This window comes from Delphinus delphis, chromosome 7, assembly GCF_949987515.2.
Source record: "Delphinus delphis chromosome 7, mDelDel1.2, whole genome shotgun sequence".
Taxonomy (NCBI): Eukaryota; Metazoa; Chordata; class Mammalia; order Artiodactyla; family Delphinidae; genus Delphinus; species Delphinus delphis.
The window spans coordinates 71171802-71187329 of NC_082689.1; the positions used below are offsets into that span (position 1 = coordinate 71171802).

Genomic DNA, 15528 nt, shown 5'->3' on the forward strand with positions numbered 1-15528 from the left:
TTTGACATTTCATCGATCAATATTTTACTAAAGGTGTCAACTTTCTCTAGGATGCAGAGAGACTAATAGAATTTACACAAAAATTTCTACTGAATGAATTTTCCCCACCTTCTTGGTGATTGTACACCTGCCTTCCTTATAAGGAGAACAAGGAAGTAAATCATGCTGAAGTTGCTCTTAAGCACAGCTTTTCTTCTTTACCTGTCCAGGTAGCTTCTGTTTTCATTTCAGTCTTAATGAAAACTTTTTTATTTACATCTCAAGTTGCTTTTCAAAGCAGTGTAAGTAGTATTTACAATTTTACACTTCAAGAAAGAAAGACTTTTAACGATGTTCAGCTTTAGTCTTGTAATGTTGAAGGTAATTCATTTTTTAATCTGTCTGCACAGCGAGAACTGAAACGGATGGGGATTGAACTGCTTTGCCTGTTCTTTCTATTTCTAGGAAGGAATGATCACGTACAAGGTAAGACTTTAGCTCTCCAATATATTGCTTTCGTAGTGTGCTTGACAAACCTGCCGTGTGATTCAGAAACTAGATCAGAAGTCATTTTTTATTTGATCTGTTCAATTGCTCTTTTGCCATTGAACGAACACTTTAACAAATTACAGGCAGCCGCAAGGCTGTTCCCACAGCGAACGCTCCGGGCTTAAGATAAATAAATACAAAGGTTGCATGGGCACCTTAATGAGAGAATTAAACAGCACTACTGCACAAGAGGACTTCTTAATACTCTTGTGACAACCATTTTGGTAACTTTTCTAGCTACCTTATTATACAACAGGGCCTTCCACTTGAGAGTGATAACCTTGAGAGAGAAAAGAGACTTAGTTTTTAAATAAAAATACAGTACATTTAAGAGAGAAGTGTTCTTTAATGGGTACGAATAATTTTTAAAAAGTTAAAGGGGGATGATACTGAATGAGGACGATAAATATGATGATCCTGTATTTGTGAACGTTAAGGTATTTTCATATTTTAAGAAAAAAGAGCGTGATTATTTTTGGCTACTAAGACATGCCTGCTTTCAACGTGATAGATGTAAAATATGAAGTTTACTATGGATTGCTCTCGTCTTGAGGACTGATCTTTGAAGACTAAGAAATGAATTTTGGTATTGTTTTGTTCAAGTACCTTAAGAGCCGTAGATCTCGTGAATGGAGTGGCAGAGAGTGTGCTGAATCCCTTGTGTTTTGCTGGGTTTAAAAACAGGTGGCTGTTCCATGGGGGATGCAGAGACCTGTGAGGACTGCTTACTCATCGGACCTCAGTGTGCCTGGTGTTCTCAGGAGGTAAAACAAATGACCTCAGCCTGTGTGTAAAAAGTGCACTTACATTTACGGTAATTCCATCCTTGAGTGTTCTGATAGCTTCCTGCTTTCTCTAGGGTTATAGAAGTAAAACAGATCAGGAAAGGAAAATGTAAGCGTTTGTGATTCCAAGTGTCCTTCGTGTGATTACATTCAAAAGCAATTTGAGGACAGAGTGAATGTCAAAGTGTTCTGAAATATACGTAACTCAAGATTCTTTATTTAACCTGATGCCTCCTCTGATGTTAAAGCCATTTCTAATTGCTTACATGTAAAATGCTGAGGCTCTGGGTAACCAGAGATCATGAAGTTGATAATTTTCAAACATACATTTGATTTCAATATCATAGTTGTATTCCATCTGTGGACCAGCATCCCTTCTGAATCATTACTAGGATCTGAGGGAAGTGTTCTAGGCTTGGGGTAAACTTTACGGTTCAGACATTATCCAGTTCTTTTAAAAACTATGCGAGCTTGGTGACTCTGTACCGCACTGATGACAAAACCCGAAACAGACATTCCTTATCTGATCAAACTGAAAACTACGTGAAGGTAGCAGAAGGGGATTGGGGAATGTATAACAAGCCATCCAGAATCAGTGTCTCCTGTGACACGACTAGGCAAACTGTAAATGATTCCTGGTAAGAAGGAGCTGCCTTAGCTCTTTCTGGAATGAAAGCAGTTCTCTGCTGAATCTCATAAAGAGAATCTAAACACAAATCCAACCATACGAATGCCAAGTTCAGCAAGAATTGAGTAGCATGTTCAAGGGGAACAAACCTGGTCGCCTAACTCAGGTCCAGGCTGTCACTGTTAAAACCCACATTTCGGTTACATGTGTCCGTGGAGGCGCTCGCAGACCGGAGTACAGACACAGCTCACTCCCCCGCTATCGCCTCTGCGGAGGGGGCTCTAGCAGAAGGGCAGACAGTTATGCCATTTGGAGCTCACGTATCAAAAGAAGGTTTGGGAATATACAAAGAGCGAAAACCCCACATTTTTTGACATTGACTCTCTGAAGAAGTCAATGTTAGTTTCATGATAGAGACATAAAACAACAAATCAGTCTAACAAAATGCCCATCTCTAGAATTTTCACTTACGTGCTCCTTTAGCACTTATTGAAGAGAGGCTTTTAAGTTACTGTGGATAGCTTTGCTTGTGGATAATACTCCGTAGTCAAATTTTCATCAAATTTGAAGGCCAGATTATTCTGAGAGGTCACACTGGTATAACAAATAGTAGAAGTTAGAAGTAGTGATATCAGTAGAGACAGCTGGAGCAAAAAGTAAATTAGGCTTCTGCTTAGAGCAGATAGAAAATAGGTTCCAGGGTTAACACTGCCTATGACCTTTTGGCAGATAGAGTGATTATAGGGGGTAGCAGTGACACTGTGTTAAGAAGGATTCTGAGGTCTTGTCAAGCCATGGTTTGCTTTGGATGCATCATGGGAAGTTACAGAATTTGCTACCTCTCTCTAAGGCCTCAAATATACACATGCCTTGATGATAGATAACACATTATATTCTCAAAAAATCAATTTCCAAAGAAATGTAACTTTCTTAGTTGGTGAAACAGGAAGAGTGGCTTAGAATTCTGAATGAGGAAAAACAATATGAGCTTGATTTGCTTCTCTCCAAGTATGAGAATCAACGGGCCCCAAGATCAACCTTGCCCAGAGCCTCAGCTGCTCTAGAGCAGCCGTGGCTATTAGGTGAGATAGGTGTTTCTCTCTCAACTGCATCTCTCTGTTCTGGGTGTTCCAGGGTTGTATGGCCACATTTCTGCCTGAAAACACTTCACCTCACTGCCTCCAGATACCCAGGTGGATCAGAGGGGAACTGGGAAACTCCCGAGTCCTACACAGAAAAGCAGTCTTTTACACAATTTCTCTTTCCCTTCCCTTCCCCACATCCAAATGTTGGAGAAATTTCTAAAAGACCTTAAACTGGAACACTTTAAGACCTTGAGTTTAAAGTCCCCAAGAGGTCAACTTTAGTGAAGTAATACTGTAATAGAAGGGTAAATATATCCATAAATTAAACTGGGACAGAGAGTAGATAGGGAGATGTCACAATCTTTGCCCTTTAGGAAGCCACAGAAAAAGCTCTTTGTCACTGGATTTGGTAATAGACACACTGAGAGTCTGGACAGTCCCAGGATTCCACAAACCTACAGGTTATCCTGAACAGATAATTCACACGATGATGTCAACTCTATGACCCAGCTATTTCAAGGATCTGGTCACAGCACAGGAGACGTTGTAAAGGAGTGAGCATTAAAAAAAAAAGAAAGAAAGAAAAGAAAAGAAAAGGAAAAAAGAAAAAAGAAAGCTGTTAAGTGAATTCTCCTGAATACAATTAAAGGAAATTTCAATTTTACTGGCAGAATTCTCTGGTTATTCTGCTATAACTTAAGACCTACAATCAATGTCAGGCATGTGGGGATATGGTATACTATGACAAGATGCCTAACTAGAAAGCAAGCAAAAAGTAATCATAAGAAATGTCTTCTTTTTTTGTCTTTATTGTCATCTTTTTCTCTTTATTGTTTTTTTTTTTTTTTTTAGAATTTTACCCATCTATCTGGAGTTGGAGAAAGGTGTGATACTCCAGCAAATCTTTTAGCTAAAGGATGTCAACTAACCTTCATCGAAAACCCTGTCTCCCAAGTAGAAATACTTATAAATAAGCCTCTCAGTGTAGGCAGACAGAAAAATAGTTCCAGCATCGTTCAGATTGCCCCTCAAAACTTGGCTCTTAAACTGAGACCAGGTATGTTATGATTTATACACTCACTGGCTCATGTAAATAAATCTAACATCACATGTAGTAATACTGTTATTCCATTAATACACCTTGTACCATATTACATATCATTGTTTGTGATGACTCAGATTTCCCATTCTTAAGGAAATAGAGAGTTGCTAGGCTAACACTTTTCTTTATTCACATTGGTCACTTTGCACTCCAAATGTGTTACCAAAAAGAGCCTTATCTAATAGTAACCATCTGAATTACTCAAATGTTGCTAAGGCTTACCTCACATTTCTTCAAGGGTTGTAATGTAGCTTTAAACTCCTCTTTATTTTCTTCTTTTCTAAACCCACACACACACAAAAAAAATTCAGCTTATCTTCCATCTAAATGGATGCTAGTTCTCCCAAGGAGATATAAAATATCCTAACTTTCACCTCCTTCAGTTACTCTAAATTCACTGCTGAAAGATTTTCATGGGTGTGTTCATTTATAAACTTTACCACACAGTGTATGAATTTGTAAGTATCTTCAGTAAGTTCTTATTGAAATGAAACAGCCAGGGATTGCCTAGTCACAAAGAAGTCTCCATGTGTTTTTATGATTTGCTTTTCTTGCGGGGGTGTCGCAGGCAGTGAACAGACTCTGCAAGTTCAAGTTCGCCAGACCGAGGATTACCCGGTGGACTTGTATTACCTCATGGACCTCTCGGCCTCCATGGATGATGACCTCAACACAATCAAAGAGCTAGGCTCCCTGCTTTCCAAGGAGATGTCTAAATTAACCAGCAACTTTAGACTGGGCTTCGGCTCTTTTGTAGAAAAACCCATCTCCCCTTTTATGAAAACAACACCAGAAGAAATCGCCAACCCTTGCAGGTAAGTAAATGATTTTCTGGCATCTTTGAACACTGATTTCCTGTAGAGCTGGCCCTGCTCTGAGCTGTAGGAGCTTGCTAAGTGCCTGGCAGTTCCCTCCCATCCGGTTGGATCTCTGCAGCTGTCAGTTGCCTAGGTTTTCAGAGCCAAGGGGAAGTCAACTTAATACCTGGTTCTAGCTTGGGTCCTCACAGCATCTGCAGCATCTGTCTCGCTGCGGAGGTCAGTCTGTGACAAATTTGGCTTTGTGCTCTGCAGACAAGCGGACCAAGTCTTTCACTGCAGGTTCCACTGGCCTGAGCCCTTCCCCAGCCCCTCAGAGGCCTTCTATCCTCAATGACCACCACTCTCTGAGGCTATTTGACAGTAACCCACACTTTCTCAGAGTACGTGTCTCCACTCCAATGATTGCAGCCAAAATAACAGCTTTTGTAGCTACCTCTGATATACTTTAGGAGACGTGAATTTCTCTTATTGCTTGGAAAAGCCCTTTGTAGCCTTCACTGTTGTCAAATTCATTAGGAAATTAGGCAATGACTCCATTATAATATGCTCTGATCGGCTACTAAAACCATGTATTATCCAGGTGATGGTCAAGGGCAAGTTGCTTTGAGATGACTTACCTGTACATATCAATGACATGGTCAAAATAAAATTATTTGATATCCTTCTATTGAAAAAGAGCTTCCATTTGCTCTGTGCCAGACCCTATGCTAAAGATTTTACATGGATGACCTCATTCAATCTTCATAATAGCTTCAGGTCAAAGCAGGCTTCATCATCCCTACACTCAGAGGAAGTAACAGAGGCTCTGAGAGGTTAGTAATTTGCCTGAGGCCACCTAACTAATCAGTGATCTGTACCAAGATCTGGGCTTGTCCAAAGCCAAGCCCTTTACTCCTATAAATATAGTATACACGTGAAATGGCTTTCCAAACGTACACTGACTTTGAACACTAGTATACACCCAAGGAATCAATCTCTATAGAAGACAGTTTTTATAGTATCGTTTTAAGACATTTCAATGCGGTTCCCAACTAGAATCTGACAGCAAAAAGAAGAAAAAAAAAAAAAATATATATATATATATATATATATATATTTTTTTTTTTTTTTTTTTTTTTTTTTTTGCAGTACGCAGGCCTCTCACTGTTGTGGCCTCTCCCGTTGCGGAGCACAGGCTCCGGACGCGCAGGCTCAGCGGCCGTGGCTCACGGGCCTAGCCACTCCGCGGCATGTGGGATCTTCCCAGACCAGGGCACGAACCAGTGTCCCCTGCATCGGCAGGCGGACTCTCAACCACTGCGCCAGCAGGGAAGCCCAAAAAATATTTTGACCTTGAAAAGAATTCATCACTGATTGCAACTCTTAGGAATTGTGTTTGGTTGCAAATATCAGAGATAATATCTGTTCCCAACCCCCCTTCTTGAGGTATAATTGACAGGTACTAAAATACACACAGCAGAAATGTTCAGTTTCATGAGTTTTGACAGTTGAATATACCAATGTAAGCACCACTTAAAACATGACATGGAACATTTCCATCACCACACAAAGTTTCCTTATGCCCCATTTCAGTCAGTTCTGCTTCCCCAGAGGCAACCACTTTCTGATTTCTATCAGTTAGATTGATTTTGCCTATTCTTGGATTTCATATGAATGGAAAAAATGGTATATACCTTTTGTGCCTGGCTCTTTTGCTCAACATAATGTTTTCGAGATTCTTCCCTGATTTTGTGTTCACCAGTAGTTTGTTCCTTTTTGTTTTAAGTAATAGTCCCTTGTATGAATTTATTATACTACACTTTATTTATTCATCTATTGATGGACATTTGGGTTGTTTCCCAATTTCTGGTGATCATGAAAAAATACTGCTATGATCATTTGCATATAAGTCTTTGTGTGGATGTATGTTTTTGTTTCTCTTGCATAGATACCTAGAATTAGAATTGCTGAATTGTATGATAAGTATAGTTTTAATTTTTTTAAGAAACCATCAAATTGTTTTCCAAAGTGCATGTACCATTCTGCATTTCCATCAGCAATGTGTGAGGGTTCCATTTATTTCAAATCCTTGTTAATACTTGGTAATTTCAGTCTTTTTAGTTTTAACCATTCTAATAGGTGTGTATCTCATTGTAGCTTTACTTTGCATTTCTCTAATGACAAATGATGTGGAACATCTTTTCATGTATTTTTTTCCCATTCTCATATCTTATTTTGTGAAGTATCTTTTCAAATATTTTTCCTATTTTTAAAAATTAGATTTTCTTCTTAATATTGTATTGTATAGGTTCTTTGTATATTTGGACAAAAGTTCTTTGTCAAATATATTTTGCAGATATATCCTCCCAGGCAGTGGATTGTATTTTTATTTTTCTATCAATGTCTTTGGTCAAGCAAGTTTTTAATTTCGATGAAGTCCAGTTAATCAATTTTTAGCCTTATGATTAGTGTATTTTTTTGTCCTGAGACATCTTTGCCTATCCTAATGTCTCAAAGATTCCTCCTCTGTTTTCTTCTAGAAGCTTTGTGGTTGAAGCTTTTACACTTAGGTCTATGATCTCAAATTAACGTTTCTGTTTGGAATGAGGAAAATGTCTAGGTCTATCTTTTGTTTACATGCAACTATCCAATTGTTTCAGCACTATTTGTTAAGCAGGATTTTCCTTTCCCCATTGAATTATCTTCATATCCTTTGTTAAAAAGCAATTGACTGTATGTGTGTCTAATTCTGGACGTTCTATTCTGTTCCATTGATCCCTTGAATACACCCATGTTACCAGGTAACCATTCATCTGCTCACTCATAATGTCACCTTAGGGAAACCGCTTCACTTCTCAGAGCTTTAGTTTGGAATAATAATACCGATCACACAGAGGGGTTGTAAGGAGTGGGTGAGGTAATGAAAGGAAGCATTTGATATTGGGCTTGACCATGAAGCTCTCAGTAGGTGGTAGCTACTATCAACACCAACAGAGTGGGGTAAAGGAAGGCCAGAGCACTGCCCAGGGTTCGGTGAACGGGAACCCAAAGGAGGATCACATATTTGAGCTCTTGAAAGGTCAGCATCTTCCTATTTCATAGAGGTTTTTCTTTTATTCTTGTTGGCAAAATTTACCATTAGCTAAAGTTATAAATAATGAGTTCTTTTTTGCTGCAACATTATATGTTTTCCTTTCTAATCACGCCCTTAATTCTCCCAGTTTCTCTGTCCAGATTCCACTCGCCACACATTTACACACCAAGAACCCAAACACCAAACACAGAAGTCAATCCTTTGATCAATTCAAACCTTATAATTATGGAATAAAATGTTCTTTAGTACAAAGGCAATGAGAGGTAAGAGAAAAGAGCATGGCGTTTTCCAGACCTGGGCTTAAATCATAACCTTGGAGCTCCCATCTCTTCATTTATAAATGAGGATAATAATATTCACTTCCTGGGCTAATCATGAGAGCTGAATAGGCTCAGAACATAACAGACATTCAAAACCAGTTTTAATTTTTTTTCTCTCATTAACACTTATTTTCTCTAGTTATTTTTATCTAATGGTCCTCAAACTTTTAGATCTCAGGACTCTCTTACACTCTTAAAAATTAAGACATCCAAAAGAGCTTTATATCTATCAATATTCAGTGTCTTAGAATGTAAAACTAAGAAAATATAAAAATAATTATTTATCAATTTATTTAATAATTACAATGAAAAATACACTGCATATTACTATAATAACACACCTTTAGGAATAATAACTACATTTTCCAAAACAGAACAAAAGTTAACAAGATGAGTGGCACTATTTTACATTTTTACAAATCTCTTAAAATATCTGATTTAAAAGAAGACAACTGGCTTCTCATACCTGCTTCTCCGTTTAATCTGTTGTAATACTTTGTTTTGGTTGAATTCCATGAAGAAAGTCAAACTTCACACAGATATATAGGTGGAAAAGGGAGAAGCAGTTAATAGATTTTTCCAATAACTGTAGACATTCTTCTTTGATATTACATTCAAACTGTACAAGAGGTAAATTTATTTTCAATGTGGAATCTGAAAAAATATCAATGAACTTCATATTTTGTTACATTAAAAACCATTGGTCTGTTTTGCACTTTGAATCGCTCTTTTACTGGTGTGTGTGTGTGTGTGTGTGTGTGTGTGTTGTGTGTGTGTGTGTGCATGTGGTTTTGTAATATAATGCTTTGATTATTTGGAAAATGAAGTTTCAGTGAGTTATGTAGATCTTCCAAATTTCATGATATAATATCTAAAAAAATCATATTTGTTAATATCATCATTAATCCCATCAGATAAATCTTGAAGTATTGGGAAGCCGTTAAGCCATGGGTGGCAGATGATAATTTTCTGAAGTTCTAATTTTCTAGTTACTTCAGATTTCAGCATTGGCAACAAATACTGATAGTCGTTTTCCTGGAAGTAGCAGGCTTACTTTCTTCATTTTTAAGAATATGTCTGCCAAAAACTTAAGTTGGAATGATAGTTTGGCTTTCAGATCAAATGATTGTTCCATAAAATAGGCCAGTTCAGTTCAAACAACCGCAAGTGTTTTTCCACTATAAACATGTATTTCAATGTGCAGCAGTAATGCTGTATGCATATTCCCCATGTGGTCACACAGAAATATTTTTTAAAAACACGTATCCAAGGGTGTAGACTTAATAAAATTAATATCTTTTACTGCTTCATCAAGGACAATCAAGTGAAACTAGCATTTAAAAAAAAATTATAAGGAATACTAGGCAGTTTGGTGCCACTGCCTTGATCTGTGCTAAGGCACCAGCAGTTTTAGTCACCATTGCTTTGCATCATCAGTGAAAAAGACAAATAACATCTCTTATTATTATGAAATACGTTTGACCTGAAAAACTCTCTGAAAAGGTGTCAGGGCCCTCTGTGGGTCTGCACACCACACTTTTAAAACCTCAGTTTTAATCTAGTCTCTAGTGCTTTTTGAAGTAGCTTGCGTTCTTTATCTTCGTTAGATGGAAAGTCACTAAAACTTCGTTTCACCACGTAAGAAGCCTGAATGGTTTACGTTTTTGAAAGAAGTTTCTCTTATGCTGCTGTCTAAGAAACATCAAGAAAAACCATATTTTCTCCATTTTCCTATTTGTAATGAATTGTAATATGCATTTAAAAATATTTAACAGCACAAAGATAAAATTTTCTCCATCGAACATTTTGAGGGATTTTTTTTTAACATCATTTCACGTTTGATTTGGTGTTTTGTTTTATTTTTGAAGACTTGAAGTGAGGAATTCATTGTAGTTTTGCAAAAGAGATAACTGAACCCTGAAATGCTTAGATTTCCTATATGTACACACAGAAAACCATATATGAGTATATAATATAATTTTTAATAACAAGCCCAAGTGAGAATACAGACAAAAAGAAGAAAATGGAAATCATTTCTAATCCCACTCAAAAAAGATGGTGTTAACCTTTTAGTATATATCATTATAGTCTTATTTTATGAACTTTATTTAAAGTTTTAATAAAAATATAAGTAGCACTTTTTATATTGTGTTTTACAATTTTAAATTTGAATGCATTTTAAATGCAAATCTATTGTTGTCTAGGGACTCAAAATCAAGTTATTCAGCAATGAGTAGTTCCTTCAATTTCTATCTTAGAAAATAACAACCAAATATAAGCATTTGTTGGAGGAAGAACTTTGACCAAAATAGGCAGCCTCCAGTCAAAATTTTCTGGTGTGACCCAGCTCTGACATTCTGCTTTGTTTTAGCTTCATTCATCTCCCAGCACATGAATATGTTTATTGAATTAAATAAATGTATTCCCCTTTCCAAAAGATTAGAGTTCTAGTAAGAACTACATAGCAAATAATTCTAACCAACAAAAATGCAAATTTCTTACCGAAAGATAGGAATACTAGTTCTCTGGCTCCAGAAGATTCTCAAATGCCATTTTGGTACAGTGTGAACCAACACCCCCAAATAAAAGATCAAACGAAACATTTCCAAGACTAGTTGGGCTCCAGGGACAATGGTATACTTCACACAATTATATACTTTTTATAAAATACTTTTAATGTAATTTTTACAACAACCTTGTGAAGTAACTATTATTATCACCCTCATTTTAGATAGATAACTATTTAGTCTTTTTATTCTCAATCTAATGGCATTTTCTTCTACCCTGTAGCTGCTTTAAATACTACAGGAGCAATTAGGACAAATGCTACATTATTATCACTTAATAGGTTAACTTTTTTTTTTAATTCCTCATTTCACATTTCAAAATACATTCATCTTTGAAGGTGGGAAAAAATCGACTATATAAAAAATTTTAAGGTATATATCCAAAAACATTGTAAACAAAATTTAAAAACAAACTACAAAGACAAAAATTTGATACTATTTAGAGATAGAGTTCTTAAAATCATTAGAAAATAAAAGATACCCCATTAAGAAAATGGGACATCTCAGACTGTACCATTCAGTGCTGGCCACCTTTAACCCCCCCTTGTTCTGAAATCTGAGGACGCATCAGATTATGACCTACTTTTTGTGAAAGTCTACTGACAGGAAGTAAATGATTATCCTTGCAGACACCAGCATTCTGGTTCTGGCAGAGCTTCATTTCTCAGTGTAAGCAAATCCACAGTCATTCTGACTTATATATATATAGTTGATTCTCATCATTTACAGAAGTCTTGTTCTGTAAATTCTCCTCAACAACTGCATTAGAGAATGCTGAGCATTTCTCCTAGGGGAGACACAGGGTTAGGTTCCTACGAGTCTCTGGTCACGTTTCACCAACTGAGCAATACATAACGTTGTTTTCTGTGTGTTTCTATTTAAAGACATCTTAGTTAATACATATTGTTGATTTATTAATGTTGAAATCACAGCCAACAGCACTGTAACTCATGCCAGAATAAAGTTTAGCTAACATGTGTATTTTTCCCATAAGACACATCAAAGTCTTCCTGCACTTAGGAATACCAGACAGCACTTCAACACTATACTTGGGGGGCCACTCTAAACAGCAAAATTACCCCAAAATCACAAAAATGCAAAAAAAAAAAAAAAAACCATGGCACCAGATAGACCACAAAAAGGACATTTGTTTACAGTATGACAGCTGGAACAAGAAGGCTGTCTTATTTGACCTCAGCTGGAAACATATGTATCATATCAGGTGACTCAACTTTTTTTTTTTTGGCTGTATTGGGTCTTCGTTGCTGTGCGTGGGCTTTTTCTAGTTGCGGCGAGCAGGGGCTACTCTTCCCCACGGTGCGTGGGCTTCTCATTGTGGTGGCTTCTCCTCTTGCGGAGCACGGGCTCCAGGTGCATGGACCTCAGTAGCTGTGCCCTGTGGACTCTAGAGCGCAGGCTCAGTAGTTGTGGCGCACGGGCTTGGTTGCTCCGCGACATGTGGGATCTTCCCGGACCAGGGCTCAAACCCATGTCCCCTGCGTTGGCAGTCAGATTCTTAACCACTGCGCCACCAGGGAAGCCCGACTCAGCTTTTTTGTCACTCTGTGCACGTACACGAATGACAGAGAAAGGACTGATTTGGGAGTTACAAATACATTTTAGCAATATGGATTTTCAAAGATATGGAATCTGTAAATAATGAGAATTGACTGTATACCTCAGGCAGATGACTATGGTGATAAAGAGCCTACTCCTCAAAGATGCATCAGCTCCTTGTATGCTGACAAGACAGGCTGTTGAACTTGCAAAGATGCTCACCTAAGTCAGCCAGCTCTCCTCAGAAGCATACCACAGCCTCACTGGGGGCTACTCCTTTTTGTCTCTGTGCTTCTACACCTATGTTTCTCAAACTTTGGAATGCATCAGGAAGACTTGGCTCAACACAGGTCTCTGAGTCCACACCTAACATTTCCGATTCAGCAGGTCCGGAGTCATACCCCAGATTTTGCATTTATAACAAGTTCCCATGTGATGCTCACGTGGCTGGTCCAGGGACCACACTTTGAGAATCTCTGCTCTATGTTATTTATCTCTACTTTACAAAGGAAAACCTAAAGCTCAGAAGGGTTGAGTAACTTGCCCAAAGTCTCATGCACAGCTACTAGCTGGCTTTCAGAATAAAATGTGGCTGATTCAGGATTAGCAATTTCTGTTCTACTGTGATGTCTTTAGGGCAGATCTCATCCTAACATGGCATTTTCCTCACAGGTAAACTGTTTTTAGTGGTGGTTTTACCCCAGGCTTGTCCACAATAGTCTGTTCTATCACAATAAAGTTGGGCTCTAGAATCAAGAGCCTTGCTCTGATTTTCAGGCCCTGGGCAGGCAGGACTGAGCAGAGGACGGAGTAGACAGGTTCCTCTCTCAGTCTTGCTACAGGGAGACTCATCCTTGGTGACAGTTTAAGCTATCAAAATACAAAGGAATTGTTGTCATCATGTAAACTTAATGGTGGATTTTGGTTGAGAGGCAATAGAAGGTAGTGATTACACACACACACACACACACACACACACACACACACACAAACACACACGGGGAGTCTGATCACCTGATTATCTGTTTTCTGTGTCTGAACCAATGCAAGACACACAGCAAGCTCTAAGTGTTAGCTAATGTGGCCAATTTGGAAGGGCTGGGTGGGAGATGATGAAAACAACCTTAACAGTGAGACTCACAGCTAAGTTACGGAGTCGGGCACTTTAGAAAAATGCATCTTCATTGAAGGAAATGCTGTTAGGCTATTAAACCCATTCATTGTGTGTTGCATCATATTTCAAGAACATTTTACATCTTCCTTTTGCAGTAGTATTCCATACATTTGTTTACCTACATTTGGATTCAAGCACATTTTGCCGTTGACAAATGATGCAGAAAGATTCAATGAAATTGTGAAGAATCAGAAAATTTCTGCTAATATTGACACCCCAGAAGGTGGATTTGATGCAATTATGCAAGCTGCTGTATGTAAGGTATGCTGAGGGGAGCAGTGTTTCATTCTGTTGACACAAATTTCATGTCTTGTGAACAAATCTCCTTTGAAAAGCTTAGCTAACTTTATCTTTCCTTTAATCACCATATTTCTACAACAGATACTTAAAATTTTGTACATTTTTTAATTCCATCATGTTGAAACGGGGACAATTTTTTATGCCTAATATTCAAATAGTCTAATAACATTGTAGTACAGTTGGGAAAAATTGGTTAAAAGAATAGTCATGTATGATTAATTTTCAAAGATCCAAATCATATTCATTAGTTTTTGAATCAACCATGGTGAAAAAAAAGAAAAAAACAAAGACAGCAATTAACGAAAAAAAAGTAAAAATGCTCTGATTCAGAATAAACGTCTACATATGATCAGCTATCTATTGTTTCGAACAACAAAATAAGCATCAGAAGCCACAGTGTCTCTACAACAATGCAAGAGTACCTCTCCTCCTTGACAATCAAACTCATACCCATGGGAACGATTCCCCTGTCTTCAGATGACAGTCTTCATGGAAAATATCAGGAAACAGATAGGGCCGAAGGTCCTAGAATGTGGGAGGGCCAAAGAATTAAGGAAGGAAGGAAAAAGATAAGGTACCATGGGGCAGCTACGATGAGCTTCTGTCCAACTAGTTCCTTGAATAATCTTAATTAAAGGGGAGAGCTCTGCAAAGAGACAGAAAACAGACCATCTTAATTAACAGTACTCTGCAGTCATACTTTGATAAGCAGTTTTTATCCTTGTATTATGTTTAGAATTTTTGGATGATTTCAGTAGAAAGAGAAATAGGTACCTACAGGTTGGGTGAAATTTTAATAAAACAGGCTTACTTCGGGTCCATTCTGTATTGCATTCTTACTAGCTCTGCTTCAGCTTGGATTTGGGATAATCTATGACCTCCCTCACTCCCTTCTGTCATTTTTCTGGTAAATTGAAAACTGGACAGTAAAAATAATTAACTGTGTAAATGTCAAGATCAACTGGATACTGATTGTAGTGGAACCATTTTTTCTGAAGCATAAATCATCTGAAAATGTAATCCAGGATAAAACAAAGGTCACAGAATTTCATGTTTTTAATATGTTAATATTACCAACTCACAATAGATGAAACAGTCTAAAATAGATCGAGCAGCAATACATATTTTAATAATCTGAATGTGTCCAAGCATAACTGGTCCACTCTCAATAAACGTCCGCCCCTCTCCCATACAAGCTAAATGCTTCTTTCTCACTGTAGGAAAAAATTGGCTGGCGTAACGACTCCCTCCATCTCCTGGTCTTTGTGAGCGATGCCGATTCTCATTTTGGAATGGACAGCAAACTGGCAGGCATCGTCATTCCTAACGATGGGCTCTGTCACTTGGACAGCAAGAATGAATACTCCATGTCAACAGTCTTGGTGTGTAACCTATACTCTACACTGTTTTCAGGGCTACAAGTAGGCGAATGGAGCAACAATTGCTGTAATACATAGCAGAGTAACCCACCCTTGGTCGAAGCAGTGCACATTTTCTGATTTGAGATTAACACATTGGCCTTTCTCCATCCTCATTGCCCTCAGAGGTCCCCTCAAGAGCACAGATGGGCGGTGGCGATGTGGGATAA

General features: G+C 37.8%; 1 protein-coding gene across 2 annotated transcripts in view; it reads left to right on the plus strand.

The window, feature by feature from the left end:
• Positions 1-389: 389 nt before the first annotated feature.
• The window catches only part of ITGB6 (integrin subunit beta 6), a 67861-nt gene continuing 52722 nt past the window's right edge, over positions 390-15528 (plus strand). The window contains exons 1-6 of one of the 2 annotated variants that reach the window (XM_060016700.1): positions 390-465; positions 1213-1292; positions 3879-4083; positions 4697-4943; positions 13736-13901; positions 15161-15322. In XM_060016700.1, the coding sequence (XP_059872683.1) occupies positions 405-465; positions 1213-1292; positions 3879-4083; positions 4697-4943; positions 13736-13901; positions 15161-15322 (921 nt within the window). In that variant the 5' untranslated portion in view covers positions 390-404. Of the gene's footprint in view, positions 466-1212; positions 1293-3878; positions 4088-4696; positions 4944-13735; positions 13902-15160; positions 15323-15528 lie in introns of both variants that reach the window. The other variant, XM_060016701.1, reaches the window with a different exon arrangement.